The sequence below is a fragment of the Cygnus olor genome, chromosome 29 (assembly GCF_009769625.2).
Source record: "Cygnus olor isolate bCygOlo1 chromosome 29, bCygOlo1.pri.v2, whole genome shotgun sequence".
In the NCBI taxonomy this organism is placed as follows: domain Eukaryota; kingdom Metazoa; phylum Chordata; class Aves; order Anseriformes; family Anatidae; genus Cygnus; species Cygnus olor.
The window spans coordinates 1,440,620-1,468,381 of NC_049197.1; the positions used below are offsets into that span (position 1 = coordinate 1,440,620).

At 49.3% G+C, this 27,762-nt stretch overlaps 2 protein-coding genes across 2 annotated transcripts; both read right to left on the minus strand.

The window, feature by feature from the left end:
• Nucleotides 1-7,199: 7,199 nt before the first annotated feature.
• Nucleotides 7,200-10,993, minus strand: HOXC12 (homeobox C12). The gene is made up of 2 exons (XM_040539392.1): nt 10,429-10,993; nt 7,200-9,632 (listed from the first exon to the last, which is right to left on the minus strand). Exons 1-2 carry the CDS (start codon nt 10,991-10,993, stop codon nt 9,394-9,396), a joined length of 804 nt encoding a protein of 267 aa, XP_040395326.1. The 3' UTR covers nt 7,200-9,393.
• A 9,698-nt stretch (nt 10,994-20,691) lies between these two features.
• Nucleotides 20,692-23,934, minus strand: HOXC13 (homeobox C13). Its single transcript, XM_040539393.1, has 2 exons — nt 23,292-23,934; nt 20,692-21,143 (listed from the first exon to the last, which is right to left on the minus strand). Exons 1-2 carry the CDS (start codon nt 23,932-23,934, stop codon nt 20,887-20,889), a joined length of 900 nt encoding a protein of 299 aa, XP_040395327.1. The 3' UTR covers nt 20,692-20,886.
• Nucleotides 23,935-27,762: the final 3,828 nt, after the last annotated feature.

The following is a 27,762-nucleotide window of genomic DNA, read 5'->3' on the forward strand; positions in this document are numbered from 1 at the left end:
GGGGGAAAACCCGGGGTGGGGGGGTGAAAAAAAAAATAAAATAAAAATAAGCGGGCAGGTGGGCGGCAATGGCATTGCGGCGGAGCGGCGCGGACGGCCGCGGAAGGGAGGCTGGAGCCTTAACTTGACCTTCACTTTGCGAGGCCGGCCCCCGCCCACCCAGACGGGCAGCCCCGGCGGCTCCTCCCGCCGGCAGCGCCGCCGCCGCCGCCCGGCAGCGCTCCGCGGCCGCGGAAGTGGGAAAAAAATAAATTAAATTAAAATAAAATAAAATAAAATAAAATAAAATAAAATAAAATAAAATAAAATAAAATAAAATAAAATAAAATAAAATAAAATAAAATAATAAAAAATAGGTGGGGAGGCTGGGAGCTGGGATACTGCTGTCCTCCCAAGCCATGGGGAATCGATCCGTCGGAGGGAGAGGGGTGAAGCCAAGTTTTGTCCGCTGCCTAAAAGCAAATCTCCATTGTGGTCGCTCGGACCCTTTCATCTCCTTTTTTCCCCCAGAAATCCCCTTAAACCCCACCGCCTCCCCATCCCCACTACCACCCCGTCCTCACCCTGATGGCCCTACAACCCCGCAGCGCATTTTTCCCCAACTCCCCCTCCCCTTTTTTTTCCCACAGATAGAGAAGAGCCACCCCAAATTCCCTGCGTTTTTTCCCCAAGAAAAAATAAAATAAAACTAAACTAAAAGGTCAGCGCAGAAATGCGGCAACCAGCGCGGTTCCTCTTCGCAAATAAGTATTTTCTTTATCTCCATCCGGGAAAAAAAAATACATACATGGGTCCCGATGATTTTTTAAAGTTGGAAGAGAAGGTCCTCGGTCTTTAATAAATGCACTTTTGGGGAAAAAATGAAGTAGTTGTGCAGATGTGTAACTTTGTCCCTGTTCGCCTGCCTTTGTGTGTGCCTGGGCGTGCGGGGGGAGACAGATGCTTTATTTCACAGTCTCTCTATAAAGAGATAATTATATATCTAGTTATTCACCGAAGCAATAAATACTCTTCATCCACAATTACAGATGAAGATGGTTGTTTTAAATACCCATAAAGTCAGTGTTTGGGCTCCGACTGCAATTGGAAACGGGGGGGAGATTGGGGTGAATGAGATGGAAAAAGCCACTTGGGGGTGGGGGGAGCCCGATAGAAAAACCCTGTGGTCCCTCTGCCCTGGCAGGCAGCCCCCCAGAAGGAGCAAAACTTGCTAAAAAAGCTAAATAAGAGTTTGGTGGGGCCCCCTGGATGGGCAGCGGGTCCCAGTGGGTACAATGAGTTGCTCGGTCCTCGGCTCGCTTTGCAATATATTCCCACATACAGGCCCGGGGGGGTCATATAGAACCCCCCTTCCCCACTACCCCCCCCATATTTAGTCTCGCAGATCCCTGCAAAACCCCACGGGATGTATTTTCCACCCAAGAAAAAAGCCCTGGCCCACAACTCCCATTAAAATATCATATTTTCTATTATTTCTAGCTTAAGATATTTTGATTTGAGGTAATCTGTATGGTCTTTTCTTTCTTTCTTTCTTTCTTCCTTCATTTTACTGGACCTGAAGTCTGCCCGACATTCCTCATTGCTACCTTGGGTCTCCAACTGTACTTTTCCATACCTAATTTTTTAAATGCTTTCTCCTTTAGCAGCGTCTCGTATCACCTCATAAGAGTTTACTGGTTAATCATAAAAGTAAAATGAATTTCCACACTCTATGTAATTATCGACACTTCTCCACCCAATATGTAGGTTTGAGAGGCACAGGAGTGTACTGGCTGCAAATATGAATATTAATATGCTTTCCCGGTGAAAAAATTAATTTTGGCAAACGTTTTTATAATGAGATATCCTGATGGTTTATATGTTCTCTGTGGCAGTGTTTTGCTAACCCATGTCTAAAATTAAAGCACAAACTCTCTTAAAAAATTACAGGTAGATTTTAACGCGGATTTGAGGCACATGCTCTCACATTCCAGCTAGACTAAAACACGGGCTAAATGTGATTTATGCAGACTGAGGGGGATGTAAGGTTTCTGCATTTTCCTGGTACCACAAAGGCACATTTAAAAAAAAAATGCATTTAGATTCCCCGTCTGACAAAAGCGGGTAAAATACTTCATTTTCAAAATCGGTCATTTTTGTACCCAAAGTGTGGGTAAGGGAGAGACCCCCCTCCTCTCAAGCCGAAGGGAAGGATAGTTAGTATGAGATTTATTGGGGGGCGAGGGGCGCACATGTTTATTTCCTATTTGAGCAAAATGAAAATAAAGTCACTTAATGAAGTCTGACTGTAAAAAGAAAGAAAAAAAAGAGGAGTTTGCAAAGAGTCAACAAGACGCAGCCATTAGAAAATCCACGCAATTTAGCCGCAGTAAGGAGTACAAGCCTACTGATCTTTTTATCTTTCTTATCCTTTTCATCTTTATTATCACTCTTGTTAACAACACCAATGAGACTGGATACATATATCTCCTTTAAATGCAGTCATCCATGGAGCCATTGTAGTTGCTAGCTACAGATATATTAATTAATTTATTCTCTCAACAGTAAAATATTGCTGTGTCTACTTGCTACCTACCAAGCAATAAAAAAGAGGCTTTTTTTTTTTTTCCCCTCTGCACTTCATTAGGCTTTACCTATAAGTTTCCATTTGAAATGATTTGCTTAAAACTAATTACTTGCAATGTACTTCATTTTCCTCTCGCAGGGTCTGGAAGGTTTCAAAGTGGGGTGGGTGGCCATATGCTGATAAATGCTGCTAATTATTCCCACTCTGTGTTTATTTTATATTTATGAACCCGCACTCGGAATCAAACCAAGGCATTCTTCGGCAATAACGCACTGGCACATTAATGATAAGGGGGGCATGGGACTGAAAACAGCGCCTATAATAGCACGGGGGAGGAAACCAAACAGTTAATATATCACGGAATTAGCCAAAGGACGGAGCCTCAGCCACACACAGACTGAGAGAAGGAAGTCCAGTCATTCTTCTCCGTTTAATGGGAATTATTATATTTATTGTTAATTGCTTTAATACTTTAAGCTGCAGTACTGTAAAATGCAGCTGCGAGGAGGTGCTTTGCTTTTGTCTGTTATTTGGGAGTTTGGGCCGGGGGGGGTGAGGCGGGAATGCGAAATATTTCCACGCATGGACACAGGCATCCCTCAGATGCTGGCCTGGAGCCCAAATCCGATTTTTCGCCAATGTGGTGGCCCCGAGTGCCCCTTCCCTATGGCCTGGGTGCATCGCCACCCGCCCCCAGCCCCTGCCGCTGCCCCCCCCCCCCCCCCCCATGGCAATGCCCGGCGAGGAAAGGGCCCCCCCGGCAAGGAAAGGTGCCCCCCAGCCCCGCCACCCCCCGGCGGCACTCACACTTCTTCCACCTCTTTGTGCAGCTCCTTTTTGGCCAGGTCCGAGGGGCTGAGAGCGCACAAAGCCCCCGCACACCCTGGGACACCTATAAGCACCCACAGCCTATAGCGCTCGCTGCCCGGTAGACTACGCCTTTGATTGCTTTTTTCCTTATTTATTTATTTATTTATTTTTGGCGTATTGCAGGACAAAAACTTTAAAAAATAAAATTGGCAGGTCCCTCCCCTCCAAGCCAAACCGCTAACCTGGGTGCCAGCAGCGGAGCTGGGGTTGTTTTCTCCCGCACTTCTAATTCTGCGTATTTTGCACCCCTAGGTGCAAAAAGCCCCGGTTTCATCCTCAAAAAGGGGATAGCGAGAAAAATGAGAGCGGGAGGAAAAGGATTTTTGACCGGCCGCCTTGAATTTTCGGCGTTGCTGGTGATTAAACTTTGCTTAAAGCGGCTCTGGTCTTTAATGGTCTTTGAAATGAGCTCAGCGCTAATTCGCGTCGGGTTTTTCCTGGGTGTTTTGCAGAGGTTTCGCCTAAATACAAAGAAATTGCACATTTCTCCGGCACAAAGGTGTCAAGAACATATCTCCCGGCTGAGCGAAAAAAATACCCTTTTGTATTCCTAGTTTGCACATTATCTTTCCCATATTGAGTATAGGCTGAAATTACTGAAGCATGAATAATTCCCTAAAATTGACCTGCCCGCATTAATATTTTCTACGATTTTGCAGTGGTTGTGAAATAGCACCTCGGTCTTTGTCATTAAAGGTAGAAATATTCCTTGCAATTAAAGAGACGAGGGTTTTCTGCCCTCGCTAACGAATTCATTTTAAAGCCGGAGCAATGAAATACGCTGCTGAATAAAAGAAACCAGCCCAGAAATAATACAGATTTTATGGCGAAGCAACAATTTGTTCTATCTGCTCGCTGGTAATAAATAAGTTTTATCTATTTTGGTGAGTGTTTGAATGTCTTTGAAATCCAACTATTCCTGTTCAAGGTGAACCGACTTACAATACATACAATTTATGTCATCCTACACCATTCAGACCTGTTAGGCATAATTCCTCCTGGTGCCCATTTTCCTGGCACATTGGCGCAGGGAGACACTTATTACTCTATAGAAATAAAAAAATAAAGTGTGGAAAGTTCTGGCTGGAGTTTGTTTGTACGATATACGTGTACACACATGACTGGGGTAGGAGAAACAGAAGGGAAGTGTATTTATTCGTGTTTAAGAAATAATAATAATATATATATATAAATAAATCAATGACTGCAACAAAAAAAGTAATTTTTCACAGAAAACTCTGCAGAAATCACAAGCCCTGCCGATTTCCCCAAGCAGTGTTTCTGTTTGTCCCAAGCATTCTATCGCTCCTAAAATGCGTTTGGGGAAAGTTTGAAGATGGCAAAAGTGTAGCCCATTCCTATAGGAATATTCACCTTCCTCCTTTCCTCTCCAAACCGAGAAACTCCTGGGGAAAAGAAAAAAAAAATTGCTCAGGTCTGGGTGAACCTTTTCATCATCGTGCAAGACCATAAGTGTACCTTGGTTTGGGGAATCCTAACGCTCTCCGTGAGGAATTGGGGAAAAATGCACGAACTGGTGCTGATCGCGAGTTTTCCGGCGAAAAAAAAACTAATTTCAGCTTTCCCATGCTGAGGCTCAGACCAGTGGCTCCCAGTGTGCCCAGTCTGTAGGGTGGGCTGAGCTGCCCCTTACTGGGCTTGGGGCTAGATGCGGCCGGGAGTGGGGAAGGCGTCAGTTAAATCGCCATAGACTCCTTTGGCATTTCTTTAATAAAAACCCTTTATCGATCCTCTAAAAGCTTTTTACCTAATGTATGGCTCCTGCCTTTAAGAAGTGTATGGTGTCTCCTCGAAAGGAAAATAACAGGGAAACCATTACATATATATATCCGCTTGGAGAGAGATCGAGGAAATCGTAATCTAATTTATTTAAATTGGCCTGCCGGGGTTATTTTTTCTCTTGTTAGATGAATTTGTTGCGAATTTACTCCGAAGAATTGCAATAACGCTCGTCCTAATAACCATAACCATAACAATAAGCATCAACACGCCCGAACCTAAACCCATTCCAATATATTTCCAATTTAAGAGCTGCGCCTTCAGATCTCATTCCCATCTTAAAGTCATACCCAGGATATCTTTGACATTCCTCTGGTTCCTGTTTCTATACCCATCCATACAGCATTTCCCATATGTACATAGCGATTGTATGAGCCCCTTGGGCAGTGGGCTGCTTCCTACAGAGGTAGAGGCCCCTGTACCTTCCACCGGAGACAAAAGATTCGCAATTAGCCAACATCCAAGCAGCTCCGATCATCTTCAAAAAAAAAAAAAAAACCAAACGCATCTTTGTTGAGTTTTGTTTCCAATTAATGCTATGCACACGAGTATATTCTCATTAAACCAACAATTTTGAGATTAACTTATGCTTCTTGTTTCCCCAGGATTTTTCTAATTATATTTAGAGCGATGCAGCAAGTGATATTTCTCTCCTTTTACAACGCATTTTACACATTCATTTAATTATTTTTTTACGAAAAGATGATCTACAAGCCACAGAAGGCAAGGCTGGCCAATATATTTTTTGTTACTCTTTTATTAACCTTGCTAGTTAATACTAATTTTAAATAGTAAGCAGTAAATCACCAAGTAGATGTTTGGGCAATTTTATTTATTATCAAGAAATCACATAATAATACATTATTTTTTAATTATTATTATTGAGAAGCAACTTTTTACATGACTATATAAAGCCAGAACGTGCTATAACAGACATTTGCATAGACCCTACATATAATAGCTTGAGGTAAGAAACATTACATATGAACGATACGGCGAAGGATGCATATTAACAACCTCAATAAACTAGACTAGGGGATACAAGCAGAAAAACGGTACCACGGACACGGAGAACAAACACAGACCAAACAGAAATCCCACCGAGTCACATTCTTAAAGCAGTCTGGAAGAGAATATTGCATATATTTTCATATTCCTCGGAATTTTCTCAGCGCACGGTTGGCGAGGGATGACCCTGGGGGTCTCGGGGGTGCTGCTGGTGTCTTGTCCTTTGTGCTGGGGAGGGCGGTGGGTATGGGCGAGATAGAAGTGACCCTCGGTGGGTGAAGAATAACGAAACGGATTGATTTGTTTTTTAAGTCGTCGGTATTGAAATCCAACACAGCATTTCTGACATTTCACCGTAACTCACCCTAATTTCTACCTTCCTCCAAATACAAGCCCTATCCCAACCGGTGTCTCGTTGCAGACCGACTGGGAGGTTGGTTAAGTAAAACCTGTGTGGATTCACTCCCTTTCTGTGGAATTACAAGATCCCGAGGCTTCTTGTGTCCCCATGACACTGCACAGCCCGCAATCACCCTCTGCAGAGCCAGCCGGCCCCAAAAGACCCCCTTTCCACCCCAAAACCACAACACCCCCCAAACATTGAATTCTTCCCCCTTGCCTTCCTCCTTTAATTGCACATGGTTGAGCTGGAGCATACATAGATATATCCATATAAAACACATCCTAGGCTTATTGCACAACGTTGCGAGAGGCGATGCCCTCTTTTGTGTGGAAGGTGTGCAGGGATGCGAGGGGCAAAGGAGACGGGGAGGCAAAGGAGACAGAGGGGCAAAGGAGGGAGAGGGGCAAAGGAGGCTCCTGGCTTTGAAGAAGGAGCTGGGGGGATCTGTCCTTGCAAAATGCAACCGGGAGGAAATAAAGCTGTGACATTTCCCGGGTTGCAAAAATAATAAAAATAAAAATAAAAAATAGTAAGGGGGAGGTGGGTAGAAGGGGAAGCAGCCGGGGAAGGGGCGAGGGAGGAAGGAGGTGAGCGGCGGGGGCTGCGGGATCCTCCTGCCCTGGGAAGGGAAATGCAGCTGAAAGAAAGGCTCCTTGTAGCCCAGGGAGGGATTGTGAAGGAGCCGGCTCCATCCTTTGCAGCTCGTAAATAAAAGCATTCCTCGCCGCTGCTGGTCATGACCATGAACGCGGGGAAGCGAGAGCACGTGGTGAGCATCCAGACTTCCCAGAAAACGCTGCTTTGCCATAAAATTAATCCCCCCTCCGATATAAAACGAATGGAGCAAAGCACAGCGTGGCAAAGCAGCAGGCTGCAGCACCGTGGCCCCCTTCTCCCCTTTTAACCTGAATTAAAAATTCCCATTTTTCCTTTTTAGGCTGAATTAAAATTTCCCATGCAGGCAAAGCTCCTCACGGCCCTAAATCTGCTGCTCCCCCGTCCTGCCCTCGCTGCTTCGCCTCCGCCGACCACCTAAAAGTGCCTTCACAACACACCTGACGGGGAATAGCGAAAACTGGTGTTTTTTCTCCAGGAAACCCGAGCACACGTACAAACAAAACACGTCGCATCCTACCAGGCCCCCCTCTACTGCCCTGGGAGGGAAAAAAGCCAGACAGTGCTTTAGGGGGCCGACAAACACCCCCTGACCCCAAACTCTAAGACCTCTTCTTAACGATGAGGCTGGCTCTATTTGCAGCTAGAGTGACTTTTTAGGGAGGTAAAGCAAGCATTGCCCTTTCTAGAATCGTGTAGGTTTTTAACCTGATGGGCAGCTGGAGAAGGAAGGCAGGTTATCTTTTCCCTATAGCTGAATAAGACATGCTTCCTTAAAAGAAACCGCAGTCTCCTTTTCTCTCTCTCTCTCTCTTTTTTTTCTTTTTTATTTTTTTTCCCTTTATTGGGAAAATAGCACCCAAATGGCAAAGCTCGTCTTTCGAGCCATCTCAAGGACAGAGATGCAGCTCGCTCAGCCAGACTCCAACAGGCTGTTATCACCGGAGGGTACAAAAAAATGAGGATTTTTTTCTACCTCTTTTCCTACATTGTCATCAATAAACACAGCAAAACAGCATAAATACTCCGTCAGCAGAGTTGTTCCAAAGAAACGTCATTTTTTGAGGGGGGGACACGAATATAATTTGGGGCTAGTGCAGAGAACTCACTTGGCTGTGATTTCAGAGAGCAAAAATCTCCGAAAGGCTCACTTTAAAGTGGAGGGGAATTCAGATTTTCCTGGAAGGGTTTGCTAGAGGTGCGTGTGTGCATTTTCCTTCTTATGACAGTCTGGCATTGGGGACACCACCACCGCCGCCTGCACCAAAGCCTGGGCACAGTCACCACTCTCAAATCTATAGGGACACAGTGTGATACACGTACCTCATATATTATATAGCTATATACCATATACACCGGATATATACACAGTCTTTGTCTCTCGCCTTTTCCTAAAGATACTGATTGAGCCTAGCCGCAAACCTTCCTTTTATACTGACCCCACACATATCTGGGTAACACCGTGCACTGAAAAAAAAACAAACATCTTCCATGCGGATGGGGGTCCGGTGCTTTAAGAAGACGTACCCCATCCACATCCCTATTCCCCCCCCTTTCTTTTTTTTTTTTTTTCTATTTTCCCCTCCCCCGCTTCCCACGAAGCCCCGAAACAGCCCCAAGAGGTGCGGATTTCTCTCTCCTCGCCCTCGCCCCGCTCTCGCCGCCTCCGAAACCGAGAGGGGAGCGGGGAGCAGCGGCCCCGACGGCCCCCGACGGCTCCCGGCGATGCACGGAAACCCTACCTGCGCTGCTGGCAAATGACCGGCGGCTGAAGTCGCACTGAAAACCTCCCCTTCAGCACGCCGAGCATCTCTGGAAGCAGCAGCCCGGCCGCTGGGGCTGCCTCTCGCCAGCCGCAGTCGCTCGGTCTCTCCCCCCGCAGTCGCAGCGGAGGAGGTGCATGTTCTTGTACTCTACGTGCTGGCTGCCGGGCTTCGTATTTTAAGGGAAACTGGTTATTTATTAATATTATCTCTTTATTCATTTATTTCTGGGCGGGGAGGGGTGTGTGAGGGGGTGAAGAGTGGTCAGGTAAAGTCCCGGGAGCTCGGGTGAACGCTAGAAAGTCTATGTAATTTTTTTTTTTTTTTTTTTTTTTTTTTTTTTACCCAACACGGACGCTTTTAAAACTTTAAAAGAAAGAAAGGGCTTGCTCTCTCAGGAGGAGTCTTTTCTTTTTCATGCGCCGGTTCTGGAACCAGATCTTCACCTGCTGGTCGCTCAGGTTTAATCGGTCTGAGAGCTCCCTCCTTCTTTGGCGAGTAATGAATTCATTGACCATAAACTCCCCCTCCAGCTCTGCCAGCTGCAGCTTGGAATAGGGTTTTCGCTTTTTCCGGGACCGTGTGTGCATCGGGTACCAAGGAGCACCTGGCAAAGGGGGGAGCGAGAGGGAGAGTTGAGCATTTTGCAAGAAAAAAAAAAAAACTCTTAAAAAAAAAATAAATAAAAAAGAAGGGACACCCTCAGGACTCCTCTCCGCACCTCCCTGCTGTCCCAGTGTCCCCGCTGTCCCCGTCCTGGCGGTGGCCAGAGGTGCTCAGGGATGCTCGCAGCTCCCTCCCAGAGCCACGGGCGATGCGTGGGGGACAGGGGAAGGGAAAGGCGGGGAGCGTTATAACCGGGGCACGGAGCGAAAGACGGGCACCAAGCGGGCGACAAGGCTGGGTACACCCCCCGGGATCTGGGGGTGTCCACCGCCGCTCCAGTCCCTGCGGCAGGGGGAAGAGCCGGGAGACCTGCGTCCAAATGGCAGCGTTGAAGGCTGCGTTTTTGTTTTTTTTTTTTTAAGCTTCCCCCCCCCCCTTTTCCTCTTCCTCCCCCCCCTTGCCTCGTGTAGACACACCTCTGCGAAGTCCCCAAAAAGCGCCTCGACGATCTGCCAACCGTCCGCGCCGTCGGTCGAGGAGGGATGCGCAATCACTATCTCCCTCTGCCTCTCTCTCTCTCTCTTTTTTTTTATGGGATATTTACATGTTTATAGCCTTTTCTTTTAAAAGAAGCACCACCTAATAAAACATTAGGGATTTCGGTGCTACCCCTAGTGGTCTCAGCACACATAGGCACGCCGCTTCCCATCGCTGAGCCCATGAATTACACCACGAAGCAGCCCCAAGCCGGCAAGTTTCCAAGCAAACCGCCCCCCCGGCGCCCTCCCGGGTCTTACCACCGGTGCCTAAAGTGCTGCCTTGGTTCAGGGGGGACACCAAGCCCCCCGCTTCGCCGGCCGTGCCTTTATTCCCTTCATTGAGCAAGGACGAGCTGGAGTCTGACTCCAAGGACTGGCACGACGGAGGGTCGTGGGGCACTGCCTCGGCGGCCGGATAGTCATATTTGCTGAAATTGCCCCCCATGCCATTGGGGAGGCCGGCTTCGAGGGGCAGCAAGGCACTGTCCCTGCCCCTCTCCTCCCGCTTGAGCCCGGCCGTGTCGGAGCAGGTTTCCCGGTAGTAGCATTTGCTTTCCTCCACCCGGGCGAGGTCGCAGGCTCTGCCGAATGAAGGGTTAATGGAGACGGGGCTGCTCAGGTAGGGCTGCGGGTACCCGTTGCAGGGCTCCGAGGATGCCCAGGGCAGGGAGCAGACGTTGTCCCGGCGGGGGTAGGAGAGGGACGGCAGCCCGGGCAGCTGCCCTCCGGAGGCTCGGAAATTGGGGAAGTAGAAGGTGTCTCCCGTGTGGATGTTCACCAGAGGTCCCACAAAGCCGGGATTAAGGAGGTTGTGCTCGCCCATTTCCGCGGGCCTGACCGAAAGCTTCTACTTTATTGCTATCTGACATTAAACATAGTTAAACCGACGGCTCGGCCCCATTGGTTCGGGGGGGTCACGTGAGCCCCAAATTGCGCTGGGAGGGAGGGGGGGGGCCCTCCCCTCCCCTGGCAGCCGAGACAAAACACAACAGCAAGTTCCGCCTTTTTACGCCTTTTCTCTCCCCCCCCCGGCCCCTCTTCACCCCCCAATCATAAAAAATCATAAAAAATCCCATAAAGCATTTTATTAAAAAAAAAAAAAGGCAACGGCTCCCAGCGCTGGCTTGAGAAACGCGAGACACCCTAAAATGTCATATTTAGCATAAAATAATCGATAGGCGATGGTTTTGCCCCAAAAATGCACCCCTCCCCCGGCGGCACTTCGGGGCCCTCTACCAGCTGCAAAAGCGAGACGGATTCTCATTAATTAGCTCCTTTATTAACTAAAACAGTTCGAATTTACAATATCTCCCCAATAAATTACTATTAGATATTGTGTCATATAAAGTTTACAGGCTTTTTAAGGAGACGAATGATCGTGCCCGCAACAGGCTCATATTTACGCGCGGTGGGATGGGAGCCTTGGAGGCTATCTGAGACCTTTTCGACTCTTCTGCCTTTTTTTTTTTTTTTTTAATTATCATTTTTCCCTCCTCTAGGACCGGGTGGCTTTGTCGTGGACTGGGGAAACGCAGCCTCTTTCCAGGCTGCAGCCTCTCAAGAAGGGCTGGAAGATTTTTAACAATCCTCAATCGCTTTTATTAATGATCTGTGTCGACTAAAGCAAGACAGAAGAACAGGACTGTATATAGCCTTAATTTACCCGGCATATATTCCATACGCAGGAAGACGCACACATATGTAGAATATATGCTCTTTTCTCATTTCTTTTGCCTTCTTTTAGGAGAAAGAACAAAAATGAGAATTCCCCCCAACCCCCACGCCGCTCGGGTCCCCACCCCTGGAAATATAGGTACACACAGACACACACACACACGTATCTGGTTCCTCGCCACCTTATAGCAATATATTCTGTCCTCGTAACACTACAGAGCTCTTCTTCCCTCCCACCCATCGTCTTCTCCTGGTCATACTGAAAAGAGCTTCTGCACAGGAACACAAGGGAGTGGGAAAAAAAAATCAATACTGGCTTCTTTCACTGCAAAATAAACACGTTGGAGGGAAGAAAAAAAATTACTGAAAAAGGTGTATTGTATGGAAACCCGGAACCGGGAAAACGCAAAGACATTTGATGGTGCTTTATGCTTTTTGGGGGTGTTATTTCCCTCCTTTTATTTTTTATTTTTTGTTCTTATGCCCATTTTCCCCCTCCCCCATCCCCCTTTTTTTTTTTTAAACCAAAATGCCCACCCCGTTCGCTTTATTTTTGCATGGCTTTGCATTCCTCCCTGCCTTAAGCAACTCCCAAGCGCTCCCTTGCCAGGTTGCCTCTGCGAAGTACCGTAAATATTCCTGTATAGGTAAAACCGCTGCGCGGGAGCGGAGGCGCTCCGCGGAGGCTGAGCCGGGCTGGTTCAGCCGCACCTCCCCAGCTGGTGCCTTTCCAGACAGCAAACATCCTCCCCCCTCCAATATTTGAGATATTCTTCCAGCATAACATCATTTTTCCCGCTTCACCCTCCTCCTCTGGCAGAACACTGGGGCTTCTGCTCAGCCCCCTCCCAGCCCTGTAGAAAAATCAGGTGCCAATAAAATAACTCCTTTAGCTGCTTTTTCGTATTCCATGGACAGCTCCTGAAGGTGAAAAACCTATTTTCCATGTTTCCCATCTCTCTTTCTCCCTGGCACATCTATGGATACGCTACATACATACCTTGCAGAGATACGTGCATACCTTCCTACACGCTTTGCCTGTGAAGGAAGAAATACGACTACTAGAAATATTTTGCTAGAATGAAAGTTTAGCACTTTTTTTTTTTTAAACCTTGCCAAGGAATTTTTCTCCCTGCAGGTATAAGTGCAAAAGCTGCTTGCAATTTCTCCAAGAGTGTCGTCTCAGTGCAGAAGAAGCGCTCGCAACACTGGGCAACCGTGGAGGGGAATAGTTTATATAAAAATGAGCACGTGATCCCCGTAGGTTGCCATATGAATTGGCTTTGTTTGCTGTTTTTTAAAGAAAACCCTTCCTCTACCATGCTCTTGCTTTGCAAAATTCCCCATATAAGACGTGCCCGGGTGCTGTACGGCTTTGTTCTCCACCGGACCATGGAAAAGTCCATTTTCGCTTCAGAGGAGTATCGGCGTATTTGGGGCTTTTCCTCTATATTTAATCTGATTTTTGCAGGGTGAAAAGAAAAAGTAAAATAAAAAATCTGATGGTTACCTCCAAAGAAACATTTCGGGAGGCGGCTGCAGGGCTGAGCTGCGGAGCAAGTGAACCACAAACTGCGCGCTGAGTCCTGCGGGAAGGGATATTGTTAGCGTGGGCATCACAGCAAGGCAGAGCGAGAAAAGCAGCCCCGGTTCCCTTTTATGTTTATTTTTTGGAGAGCCTAGAAATGCTACAGCCGTGCCTAGAAATGGATTAAGCGATGCACGGCGTGGAGCGGAGGTCCCTGCTCTTGGTGGCCTTCGGCTCCAGGGGGAACAGGGCTCAGCGCTGCTCCTGCTGCAACCAGACAGCAGGTCCAAGGAGGGGGGAAAAAAGAATCCTAAGGACTCCTGAGCAAAGCTGCCGCGTTTCCCTGGGAATTTCTTCCCCATTAAAAATGCATTTCCCAGTTCAGGTTGAGCGCTTGGGCTTTTCAAATACTCAGCGCAAACTGAGCAGCGCTTAAAAAAGAAAGCCTGAGCCGAGTCCTCCTGCTTGGGGCACTGGCACTGCTGCTTAGGCAGCCTCATTCGTGCACAACCCACCCCGAGCGCCGGCTCCAAAAATATATCCCGATTTCTACCTCATGTTGCTTTGAGCAACCCCCCCTCCTTTTTTTTTTCATTTTTTTTTTTTCCTCGGTGTTCCTCCCCCCCAAAAAGTTGCCCAGCCCAACTAGAAATCTCGGAACCTTTCCCCGTTTGCAGGAAAGCACATTTTCAGGTAGAGTCCTTGTAGAGGCAGATATTTAATAATCCTGACGAAGGGTTTATTTTCTCCGCCTCCCCATGTCCAACACGCAGCTTTCGGGAAATGCTCGTGGGAAGAAGCCGGGGAACGCTCCGTGCCTGTGGGAGACGGGAGAACAGCCCCCGAAAAAGAGGAGAGGAAAAAGAGGCTGCAAAAGCAAGATTGCAACGTCTCAGTTCAAGGTCACTGTCTAGTGTAGTAAATAGGATCGACATCTTATGCTAATGACTGTCTCGGATGAGCATCAGTCATTGCAGAGAAGAGCCCGGGGGAAACAACCCCAAGTTTGGGGCTGACTTTGCTGTGTTTTGCCCTGTGCCCGGTTTGGGGGATCTGTCCCTGCGCTCCTTCCTCGCCTGCCCTTTTTGCACCATTTCATCCCCTCTCTACCGAGCGTGAGAAATAAAATCTTCCCTTCCCCGCCTCCCGCATTGCATCTTCCCCCTGCGCAGCCCGCAAGGCTGAGCTCGACTCAAGGCTACCACTTGAGCAGACTCTTTCTCTCCCACCTCTCCAGCCTTGTTTCTTAAAGAAAGAAAAAAAAATTTAAATACAAATAAAAATCAATAGAAATGGCTCCTGCCTAATGCCCACAGCAAAATCTTCACGTTTCAAATGGGAAAGACCTAACCCCACTTCCAGTTTTCTCCCAGAAAAGACCATGAAATTTAACCCTCCTATAGGGCAAAAATCTGCAACATATATACTGCATCTTCCTCCCTGGAAAATTAAAAAATAAAAATAAAACAAAAAATTGAAACGTTTGCTTGCGCGTGTGCAGGTTGGAAAAACAGATCCCGTCCTGGCTCAGCTTTTCTGCTTAACTGAATTTCGTCCCAAATAGGCTGGGAGTTGTAAGGAGTTGCGGTGACTCGAACAAGAAGTTAGCTGCCAGGGTCAAAAAGGAAGTATTTAGAATAAATATATAGATACATGACACGGGGAATAAAATAGAGACAGGCTTTGGAAAGCCCGCAGAACTGTTATTTTGGGCAAGCTATATATCATTGAAACCTGCCCCAGCTACTTTTCCTGATGCGGAAAATGTATGTCCATAGACAACCTATAGACATATAAGCGTACAAGACCGCTTATATATTTATCTGCATAGACGTACATGGAGAGAGAGGGTAGTAAAATTGAATATGTAGGAGCTGGGCAAAAAATTGCAACGTGGAAAACCGGTAAATGTATGAGAATAAAAATGTCTACGACACTTTAGCTCATTCAATATACAAATCATCTGGGGCAGCTTTCAGTTTTAAGGGAGGCAGGTCCCAGGCTTGCGAAACCTCCCGCTTCAGTCTCTCCTTGGTGCATGGAATAGTTAAATGTCTGAATATCATTATATTTTCCCTAGCTTTGCCAGCAGAGGATCTTCTCCTCCTATTAGACTAATGTAAACTGATGCCTGCATCCTTTGTAAGGCAAAGGTTTAGCCCCAACTTCAGGGAAGTTTGCTTTGTCCGTAGCTCTGCTTTGGGTGAGAGCTGGCGTTTCGTACTGTAACCCCTTGGAGGGCTGAACCCCCCCAAGAACTGTAACAACAAACCAGTTAATGGTCTAGAATTCACGACTCTTGAACAAATCTCCATTGGAGAGCCTGAAAAGCGTGATCTCACTTATTTAATGTTCCTTGTAAAGGAAGAGAAAGTGGTAGGGAGGAAAGGCAGTTTATTAAACCCACTGCTGGTCCAACTGTGGTCTGAACCAGCTGAGCTCCCTGCGAGGCAGCAGCTTGCTCCCGAAGTGGAGGCGACAGGAGACACGACATTTTGCTGCATATAATTCTTAAATACCCATAAACACGAGGGCTTCCAAAGCCGTCGGTAGTGTGCTGAACCACGTAGGCAGAGGCATTTTTATAAGCCAGGAACCAACAGTGCTGTAGGAGTTTGTGGGATGTGCGCGCACACACACACCGTGTTGGCTGTCAGTGGCTTAGGAAATAATTTCTTGGCAAAGCCTTCAGAAGTCTCTTCTCTTTCGCTGCAGAAAAAGAGTCCTTTTCAAGACCAAGCGCTCCCCAAACAAACAGCAAGTTAACCAGCAAGCTAGGAAGGATTATACTCACCTCTGCACTGAGCACGGGGCTGCGGGAGCAGAATTCCCCTTCTGGATTAGGAAGTTATTCTTTAAAGAAGCATTTGGAAAAAAATGTATATATATATATATATATATGTAAAAGTGAGTGAGTTGAAAAAATGGAAAAATTGAAAAAGTTAGGGAAAAAAAAAAAGAAAGAAAGAAAAAAAATGAAGGAAGAGGGAAATCCCTTGTTCGGGATTTTACCATAAAGGCTGCGGTTGGGAAGTTATTCAAAGTCCACGGTACAAAGGGAAGAAAAGGCTAAACTTGGGAAACTTCCTTTTCAGGGCTTTATTGTTGGCCATTAGCCCGTCTGTCTAGACTGCAAATAACACCTTGTTTATCTGTAAACAGGAGCGGGAGCTGCTTGGGGTGGCTGGGGACGAGAAGATCAAGGGTGAGGGTCCCCTCGCTTATTATGCCCACGGCTCATGATGTCAAGGTCAAACAACGCCTAGTCACGGTCAAGGGTAATACAGGAGTGACGTCACGGCTTGCTGACCTAATACCCGGCGAGCGACGGGCAGAGCGAAATGCGCAAATAGATAAATGGGAACGAGAAAGGGGCGCAAGCGATCCCCCATGCGATTTCCTAACGGGAATGTGAAAAAATAAGCGAGGAAAGGTAGAAACCCATTGCATTGGTCTTCTTGGGGCTCACAACCAGCGGAACTCGCCATCCGCGCCCGCGGAAGTTGAGCGGGGAAGTGAGGAGCTGGCTCTCGGAGTTGGGGATTTGCGTGCGTTTTTGCGCAGGTTTGGGTTTGAATTTCTTCCGTAGACAAGCGCCTCTTCCAAAGCTCCTGCATAGAGGATGGACAAATGACTCGCTTCGTGGATTATATTTTGCCCTTCTTTGAGCAAACAAATAAACAAAAAAACAACCCCTCCAAAAAACCCCCAACCCAACTCACCCGTGTGCAGGTTTAGGGAGGACTAATCTCAGAAATTAAGCGGTGGTGTTATATTATCCGACCAGCCCGGAAAAAAACAATTTCTCACCCAAAACACCGGGATTAAAGGGACGAAGCAGGCGGCGGGGTCCTCTGCAGCGTGTAGAGGCACAGGGTGTCCGTGCCGAGACCCGCGGGTCCAATCCTGACCTCTCCTCGCCGCCATCCCCACCAGACCCCAACCCCGACGGCCGGGGGACACCCAGCCCCACACGGGGGGTCGAATCTCATGGGCCCGAGCACGTCAGGGACGGGGTCCCGCTTCCCTGGGGGTGACTGAGCGTGGTCTGTGCCCCCCCAAATCACAACCGGCTCCTCTCCAGCACCCACATCCATCCGTGAGCCTTCCCGGCTCCCGGCACAGCCGGGATGGAGGATGGAGGGGTCGAGCGACCCCAAAATAGCGGATATTTTAAAATATCGGGGGAAATGTGGGAAATGGCTGGGAGCGCCTGGTTTCATGGTCTCGCCAGTATTTGCCAGCCAAGACCGTCAAAAGCCCTACGTGCCCTAAAGTGTAATAAATGTATTTCTTCTGCCTTCTTTGTTTTTGCTTGCGTTTACTTTTTTTTTTTCTTTTTTAAATCCTCCCACGCGATTTGAAAGAGCGACCGACACACCGACCGACACACCGAGAGCGCTCCCCCCGAAATGAAACCATAGCGGAACAAAATTGGAATTGGAATTGGAAACTTGGTCCCAAATAGCCGTGAATAAGTTGGACTCAGTTCGGGCTGAAAAATATATTTATCAGTACGCCCTCATTCCCTCCAACAACCCCCGCTCAATAACTTCGGTTTCATACACTTTTCCCAGCTCTGGCAATATTCAGATAGAGTAAGCAAGAAGAGAGGCAGCGAGCAGCACTCTCGCTGTCGGGATGTCGGATTTGGACTTGTCTGGAGTTGCATTTCAGCGTTTCAGTGTCTGCACACACAGCAAGAGAGTGAGCCTTTTTTTTTTTTTTTTTTTTTTTTTTTTTTTTTAACACGCAGAACACATATTTTCTTGGCTCTAACGCCCATGCGGCGCAGAGCAGGATTCGCAACATGACCCAAGCCCACTAGAGCAGCGGCGATGGGTTTCTCAAGGTATTGCAACGTTTCCGAGCTGAGAGTCTTTAAAAGTAATAGGAATAATAAAATGAGAATGAAAATTTCTGCCCGTGCTTCCAGACCAGCGAAGCTCTCGTACTCCAAAAATAAATGCAAGAACCCCTCGAGTTTCCCCGCTTACCAAGTGCTCACTCGGAGAAATTAGGGAGCGCGGGGACATAAATCCTGGGGAAAATCCCCTTTTTTTGCCAGCCCCCGCTTCACCCCATTCCCGGTGCAAGGCAAAGCAGTGTTCCACCTTTCCCGAGTTTTGGGATCACTCCGGGAAACATCCCAACACAGAAGGGGCTTTCCCGGTAGTGGTGTTGGCGATGTGGGCTCCATAGGGAGCTTTGTCGCTGCGCTGCACCATTATTATTTTGCAGATACCCGCCCGGATATCTGTCTTTTATACGCATTTATAAAGCTATATGCATTTATAAAGCTGTATGTACACCCACACGTGCACACGTACCATCTTAAACACACAGGTACAGGCACAGAATGAGATCCCCACACCGCTCTGTGTAATAATAAAGGGATGCACTTGCGTAAGTATATATAAATTTATATATATAACATACATAGGATCTACCCACCACTTCATATAATAATATAGAAGGGTGCACTTGCACATATATATATAAATTCATATATACAGTATAGACAAATTGTTACATGGGCCATATCATGTCATATATCTATATACAGAGATACATAGATTGCTTTAATACCCAGACTAATATAAATTATACACACACCATCATGCCCTGCATACATACATGTAACATATATATAGATATATAGTATATATGCACACCGACTCCCAGATCTTTTAAAGAAATGGACATATAAGCTTAAATGCACACACCATTACATACCCTTGTATAAATGTATATATATATATTTGTATGTACTCATGCATATCAGCTTGAACACCTAGTGCATCTACGCACCCATTTGTGTAGGCACCAATGCTATTTTTTTCCATGTAGCTTTACATCGCTTGTGCCCGCTCCATCTTCCCCTTCATATAAATATAAGCACACATCCAATGCAAATTTCAGCCGCAATAACATTGTTTTAGGTTACATCCCTTTAAAAGCCTTTTTCTCCCCCCTCCCCTTTTGATCATTTAACGAGGTGATTAAATCTAGCAGATATTAAGGTAGATTGTAATCCGCCTATGGAAACAATTTCCTCTCTCGTATTTCTGTCGGAGCCGCCCGGCCGGCTCGGGGCCGCGCAAACTCCGCGGGTGCGGAGCCGGCTCCGCGGGGCGAGGGCAGGTTGCGAGATTTTTATCTGGGGCCGGAGCTGAGTCAAACAGGTTTAGCGAAACGCATCCTTTGAGCCAGAGCCCTCTCACACGCGGAGATTTAAAGAGATTAGCAGCGTCTCCGGAAAGTCATCGCGTTTTCACCCGGGATAATTGCGGAGCGGAGGAAAATAAGGACAAAAGAAAAAGAAAAAAAAAAAGAGAGAAAGAAAAAAAGAAAGAAATGAAAATAAATAAATAAATAAGACACTCAATTGGCTCAGTCTCCGCGGGTTTATTTGCTCCATTTTTTACTCCCCCCTGGGGACAGCCCGCTTTGGGGACACTCATCTGCCCCTCGCATCCTCCTCCCGCTTACGGGGAGCCCCTGACGAAGCGCTTTCTGCCCAAATTTGCCGGATTGCCCCCGTTTTCTCATCGCTTCTCCGCGGAGGTTCGTGTCCGGGCTGCGCTTGCGGCGGCTGGAAGGAGGGGTGGGAAAGGCGAGGGACTACAAAGAGGTGCACAACGAGGTGGCGGAGAGCCTCTCCTCGAGGCAAAACAACAACAAAAAAAAGATATTTATTTTTAAGAAATGTCATCTGCAGTCGGTACATATCATCTGGACACCACAATATTATATACATATACAAGACATTAAAAAAAGTGATGCTTTTACATATCCAAAGAACACTGTCGATAGTTAGTCGGTTTAGAGAGGGAAAGAAACAAACCCCAAAGACAATATTGTGCATTTTCCATCTTGTCAGCGGAGAACAGGCATTCCAGTTTTATGGCAGAGATATAGAAACCCTCAAGAGAACATACCAAAAATAGTATTGTACAGCAACTCACTTCCATGTAGGACCTAAATCAGCGTTTGGGATTGTTACGTGATACCGAGCAATGGTTCTCTTCCCACAGTAGCAGCCTTATCTCCTATTTTCGGTCCCTAGTGCCGAGAAAAAAAGAAGCTGATGCAACTTTGCCATAGGTTCTCCATACATTTTACATCGGTGGGTGAAATGACCCGAGATACGAAAGACCGGTCACTGGCGATGGGATCAGACTATACAGCGGTACAGGGCGACATTCAGAGTTCATCTCTCCTTTAACATAGCTACACTCTTAGCTTATATTTTTTAAAAATATACACAGTTTAACCTTATCGATGGATTTCTCAGAGCAAAAATTGGGTATTCACAGTCAGAGCGGGACAGAGGGATAAATCAAAGATGCGTTCAGTGTTTTGGGGTGTGTGTGTGTGTGCATTTTTTAATGTCGATTTTTAAATAATGAATTCGAATCAGCAGAGTCCCGATGATGTTATCATACAAGCTACCAGATAAATATTTACGCTTCTTGCTTCCTTTCCTCGCCCTCCCTGCAAAGCTTCCTCTGTCAGGTCGTGTGGAGGTGTGCTGTCTTGGATTTGCTCACCACCTTCTTCTCCTTGACCCTCCGGTTCTGGAACCAGATAGTCACTTGGCGCTCGGACAGGTTGGTGGTGGCCGAAATCCTCCTCCGCTTCTCTTTGGTGATGAATTTGCTGGCCGCGTACTCCTTCTCCAACTCCTTCAGTTGGATTTTGGTGTAAGGGACCCTCTTCTTTCGCCCCCTCCGATAACTGCTGACTTCGGGTTGCAGGGGGACCACGTCTGTAACAAAAATAATTAAAAAAAAAAAAAAGGAAAGAAAAAAAAGGCGAGAGGGGAATAGGTGAGGTTACTTCATCCCGGTGCGTGGGATGGGGATTTCTGCACGTCGGGGAAAGAAAGAAGGGGGGGAAAGGAGGATAAAGGAGGACAGAGAGTGTGGAGGAATGGGAAGAGAAGGGGAAGAGAGGGAAAGAGAGACAAGACAGACGGAGAATGCATCCAGCGAGGGGAATGGAAGCACTACAATAATAATAACAGCAATAATAACAACATAATATTAATAATGCACTTGGGGAAAGGCTGTTTTTCTTGGCGACACCGTCCACACTGATAAACACAGAGCAGCAAGTCAACCCACAGACCAACACACACACTCAAAGGGCCCTTCCAAGCATTTATATTTCAGACAACGTCCGGAGCTTCCCCTCTATTTCCTTCCTTCCTTTTATTTTCTTTCCTTCCCCTTTCTCCCCCAGCAGCCTGCATCAGGTTTATCGGGGAGCCGCGCAGATGCTCACCCACAAACCCCGAGCCCGGTGCAGAGACAAGTGCATCTCCGCACCCCAGCCCCTCCCGCCGGCTTGGTGCGGACAGGGAAGCTTCTCAGGGGAGGTGGGGGGGGGGGCAAGTTCAGCAAAAATCCCCCCCCCTCAGATCCCCTCTCCAGTAGCTTTTGCCCGGGGTGAGATGCTCCGTGCTTTGCAAAGGGGCTATTGGGGATGGATTCAGCAAGGATGCGGGCAGCACCTTCACTCTTGCCTTGTGGTTACTTGGGGGGGGGAAGATCCCCCAAGCTTTTCTCCCATTTTCGGGCAGTCCCAGCCCCTTCCCAGCACACTGCCAGGGTGCGGGGGTAACCTGGGTGACGAGGGTCCCTGCAGGAAAGGTGTCACCCGGCTGGATGGAGTGGGAGCATGGAGCCGATCTCTCCTCGCAGGCATCAGAGCCCCGGTTATGGCTGGCATGAGTTAATGCCGGAGTCCCCCAGCACCTGGGGGGCCATGCGCTATGGGGTTGGAGATGTGGGGTGCTGGGGATGCCGCCGAGGCCCGTGAAGGGGGCAGAAATCTCCTTCGCTGGGGGTCTGTAAGGATACAGGCGATGGGGAGGGAAAGCAGGGGGGACGGCAGCGCCCAAACACAGCGTGAATGGGAGCCCCCATCAAAAAAAAAAAAAGTACCCATCATCCAGTTAAAAACACCTTATTTCTCCCATGCCAAATGCATCGCCACATCTCCCCTTCCCCACGAAAATCTGCGGGGAAAACCCATTCCTCCATCCTTCTTTGTCCCAAAGAAACAAAACAAATAAAGCGATGGCCCCCCCCGTTTTGTCTGTCGGGGGGGGGGGACTCACAAGAACTGTCCCTGCCCTCCATCCGAGACACATGGAGCTGTAGGGTTTTCCCCACACCTTACTGCGGTTATTTTCCCTCCTGGCTCCTGCATCTGCCTTCCCAGCCGTGGGACTGGGGGGCTAGGGGGGGCTGGGGCGAGGCGCTGGGAGGAAGCACTCATCATCATCTTCCTCCCCGTCGGGGCACGAAGCGTGTAGGGACGGCAGCGGGGCTAAAAGCTTGGCTAAAAGATGCTCCGAGAAGGGTTGGGGCTGTCAGGAGCATCCCTGACCTGGCGGAGAAGCGCCCCCCCTGTCTCCCCCCCTGCCTCGCTCCTTTCCCTCGGAACAGATTCATTTGTCACTTGACACCTATTCCTATAATTGTGCGTAATTGTGATATGATTTACTGTCCCAGCTCTCGACACTTCTCATTCAGCTGAGCCACTACAAAAGGATTTGGGGGGATTTTTTTTTTCCTTTTTCAGCATTCTGCAATTAAAGAAGAAAATGAAGAGAAAAGCACCTAAAGACGCGCTTAGGTGAGGCAACAAGAGGGAGGAGAGAAGAAAGGGAAGAATTAAGCGGCAAAGTTACTTTCCAAGCAAGCTCACGGCGTGTATTTTGATTCAGAAATGATTGCTTCACCTTCTTTCCCATGCATGTTCATACACATTGCCTTGCACGGGAGGCATTCCAGAGCCATTTCTTTCCCTTTAATTATATATACAGGCATACACGTCCGTGTCTCCGGGTGCACACTCAGCCGCGCACACGCACACCTCCGACACGCCGGCTCCCAGCGCAGCCTACCTGGGAAAGGTGATTTCCAGAGGTGTGCAGACTGCGATTGCTCTTTGGAGCAGTACATTTGGCCGTCCCAGCCATTAGAAAGAGCCCAGTGCTGGTAACCTTCCATGGGAAGCAAAGCGTCGTGCCGCGGCTCCGGGTGGCCGCCCAGCCCCGGGACCACCGACACGTCCAAATAACCGGGGACCGGCTGGTAGGAGCTGGCGAAGCCGGGGTAAAAGGCGAATTCCTTGGCCCTCGACGGCAGCTCCTCGCCGGGCAGCGGCCCGCCGGCCTCGGGGTACTTTTCCCCGGGGTGGTAGGCGCAGGTTTTCTGCTGCAGGTTGACGCCGTGCGAGTGGGACAAGCGGCAGCCGTAGTAGCCGCCCCCGAAGGGGTACCCGTAGCCCAGCGCCGCGCTGGATGCCGCCCCCGACGGGCACTGCCGGGGGGGCTCGGCGGCCGCCAGCTCGGCGTACGCCGCTCCCTGCGGCGGCGGCGGCGGCGCGGGGGGCACGGCGAGCCCCGGCGGCGGCGGCGGCGGGGGGGGCAACACCTCCCGGCAGTGCCCCAAGCCCTCCATGCGGTTTTTCTCCCGCGGGGCTTCCTCGCAGCGGCAGGCCAGGCCGTCGGGCCAGCGCGGGGGGAGGCCGAGCGGCGCCGTCATGTCATGCCGAGCTGCTCCTCCCGCCTCCGCCGCCACCGCTCCCGTGGCCGCCGCCGCCGCCGCCGCCGCCGTGGCCGCCGCCGCCGTCGGGGAAAGCTCCGCGCCGCGCCCCGCCGCCCCGCGACCCCCCCAACATATCGGAGCCGCGCGCGCATGCGCCGCCGCCGCGCCGCCGCCGCTCCATTAAGAAATCCGCCGCGGCCACGCCCCCCCCTCCTCCTTCTGACCCCCCTTTTTTCGTCCCCCCCCCCTCCCCAAGCCCGCCCCGCCGTGCCCCCGCCGCGCCGCCCACGTCACCCCGCCGCACCGACGGGAGGGGGGGGAAAGGCCGCTGATTGGACGCCGGACGGTGTCCCCCCCCCCCCCTTTCTCCCCATCTTCCCCCCCCTTATCCCTCCCCCCCCTTTTTTTCCTCCCCCCCCCCCCCCCCCCCCCGCCAAACCACTTAAAGGAGGTGCCCGCCCCGTCGGGGCTGGCGGCGGCACAAAGCGCCACGCGTGGCCGCTCCTGGGGGGGCCGCCCCCCCGCTACACCCCACCCCCGCGTGGCCGCCCTCTGGGGGGGGGGGGGGGCGTTCGACCCCGTCCCCCCCCCAGCCGGGGGTCGCAGGTTGTGCGCAACGGGGTGCCCCCACGCAGCCCCAAATATACGCCCCCCCGGGATGGGGATGCTTTTCCCTGCTGTGTTGTTTTTTTTTTTGGGGGGGGGCGGGGCAACGGACTCCCCCCGCCCTTATTTCGGGTGGGGGAGGATATTTCCCTCCGCGGTATTCCGAGGGGGAGGGCAGAAAGGATCCCCCCCCGCCGTATTTCTGGGTGGGGGAAGGATGCCCCCAGCCATATCTTGGGGAGGGTGGGGTGGGGGGGCAGAATAATACCCCCCCAAACACACCACGCTTCGAGGGGGCGCACAAAAATGGTCCCCCCTACCCTTTTGGGGGAACCTGTTGCTGATAGTTCATCGCAAGGTGCTTTGTGTCCCCCACGCACCCAAAGAAAAAAGCAAAGCCTCCTCCCCCCCCCCATTTTCCTGCCAGAATCCGAAATATTTTTTCTTTTTTCTTTTTTCTTTTTCTCCTTTCAGGAATCGAGGCGGGGGGGGGGGGGGGGGGGGGGGGGGCGATGGTGAGAAACGGCGTTATTAATGTTTCATAGTCCGGTGATAAATATTTCAGTAGGTAGGGACAAAGAGGGGGGGTGTCGGAGGAGGGGGGTCTGTTGTTGGTCCAGGCTGATTTGTGAGCGTTTGTAAAAAACCGACTCAGTTCATAAAACAGGGCCAGGCTCCGGGCTGGATGCAATAGAATTGGGGAAAAAAAAATAGAAATATCTCAGGTTGCTGGCGGGGAAAGATGGGGAAAGGGAGGAGGGGTCGGCGGGGGCTCGCAGCTGTCGGGGAACCCTTAGGGGAGGATTTATTAAGGATGCTGGAAGATCGTCAACACCCCAAAAAATAGACAGAGAGGAAAGATACAGAGATTTATTTAGAAATTTAGTGTCCCAGCCTATACGGGCAAGGTGATCTTCGCCTGCGCTGTGTTTTCCCCCCAAAATTATGTCACCGGGGGGGTGACGTCGAGAGCAGAGTGCCCCGTGGGGACCCCAGGTGGCCCCCGCCTGTTCTTGTCGCCCCCCTTGGGGTGCGCTCCCCTTCCTCCCATGCAGGACATCCCCATTCTGCGTCCCCATAAATCCTAAACCCCCCTCCGTGCTGCTGTTTTTTGGGGTAATACCTCTCTTCCAGGGCGCCTCGCTTCCAGGTTCACTCTCCCACTAAAATTAAAAGCTAGAAAATACCCCCCAAAAAAAACTCCCCCAAATCCTAGAGGCGGGGAGTTCCCGGCCTCTAAAAGGACGAAGACGTGTTCTCAATTAACCTGCCCTGCTCGGAGCCGTCGAGGAGGGATTTTCGGCATCCCAAAGTCCCCAGGAGCCGTCAAAGTCCAAGTTCAAGGCGAAAGGAGCCAGAGCGGGGCCCCAGGAGAGCTGGTGAAGCGGCCGCAGGACACCGGGAGCTGCGGACCAGGGACACCTTCCACAGACTCCCACCCGGGTTTAAAACCGTAATTCAAAAAGGCTGCGCTGGCCATGGGAAATTATATATATATATATATATATATATAAAATAAAAAATCCAGCTGTCTGAGTGCCCGCATCCTTTGAATTCCACAAAATAATTTGATTTCATCCAGAAATCACCAAAGAAAAATCTCCCCCCACCCTCCCCAGCCAAGGAACACATGGCTCGGAGGGGTGATGGAGAGAGTAGAGCGAAAAACTCTGCTTAAATTAAAGCCGGGTGGCGGCTCGTCCGCCCCGTCGGGGCCCGCTCCCCCCAAAAAAACCCTTCCCCTCCCGAGCAGCGCGGCTGCTCTTTTCCGAAGCGGGTAATTTTATGAAGCAGTTAACATTTCATAGCATATGTCCTATCCGCGCAGCGTGGGAAGGGGATTAAATGCTAAAAATGTAAAGATTTATGATAAGCCTAATTAGAGGCGCAGCTCAGCGCGGTGCGGAGCAGCCGGGGCGGTTCGGAGCCGTGCAGCAGCCAAGGTGGGAGCCTTCGGGAAGGCAGGCGAGGGGGGAAATGGAAAACGTAGCGTTCAGCTCCTTTTCCAGGTCTGTGTGAGGGTATTTCCCATTCGCATGCCGGTGAAATATAGGTTTAATTAAGGCTGAATTGTTCAGTTGGGCCGCTTCGTGGGTTGCACGCCGAAAATATGGGGGGGGGGGGGGGGGGGGGGGGGGAACAAGAGGAAGAGCTCTTTCCTAGTGGCAAGAGGGGAGAAAAATCACTTTTAAAGCGATGGTTTCCTGGGGAAGGGTCTCTGGCTGGGGAGGGAGGAGGAGGAAGGTCGGGAACCCCGTTGAAAGCAAACCTCTGCCTCTCAGCGCCGAAACACAGGGTTTTATTGAAAAAAAAGAAAAAAATATATTTTTTTCAGCCTTTCTTTTAATTTCTCATCTCCCCCGGTTTAAGAGGGCTGCTGTCCCGGCGAGGCCGAGCGGTGGAGCTGGTTAATGAACCCAAAGCAGCCCAGGGATGTTTACACTTAGGAAAATGTGGAACCGCTTAGGAGAGTGGTACCCATAAATAAAAAATTGGAAGAGGGGAAGGAGCAATTAGAAATAAGAGCAGATGTGAGACCCGTTCTTTGGGTTGGTTTGGTTTATGGTGGTTTTTTTTTTTTTTTTTTCCAAGCTTTTCTTCAAAATATAATATTCCTCTGCTTGTGCTTTTTTAGAAAATGCCAGAGGAATGGGAGAGCATGCATCGCTCACCCACCAGCACGGCAGCGTCACGTTTTCAGGATTTTTTATTTTTTTTTTATTTTTAATTTGGGAAGTAAGAGGGAAAGATATAGCAATATCAAAAAATATTGACTTGTAAATTCCTTCTTCTCATCCTCATCCCGGCTCTAGGCTCGCAGATTGTGCCGGAGAAGGTTTTATATGGATTTTTCTGAGGGGAGCGGTTCCCTCTCCGTCTACAAGCGGGTTCCGAAAAGAAAGAGGCTGAATTTCCCTCTGATGAAGACACGCATGGGTTTGGCAGATCCTGGACGAAACTCGGTATTAATTTCTTTACTTTTATTCCAGCTGTGGAATGGAAGAGGGAAACAGATTCACCTCCGAGTGCATGGGAAAAGAAATGACATCCTTGCCGTCTCCGGCTGGGTTCTGCTTTGCAAAACTGCAAGTTGGCTCTTTACCTTATCTCCAGTGCGTTAGCCGGTGGGTTTTAGGGAACTTTTTTATCCTCTAGCCTTTAAATTAGCCCTTTTCTTTACTGTCACTCTCCCCTGCGAAACAAAACAAACCACGGAAA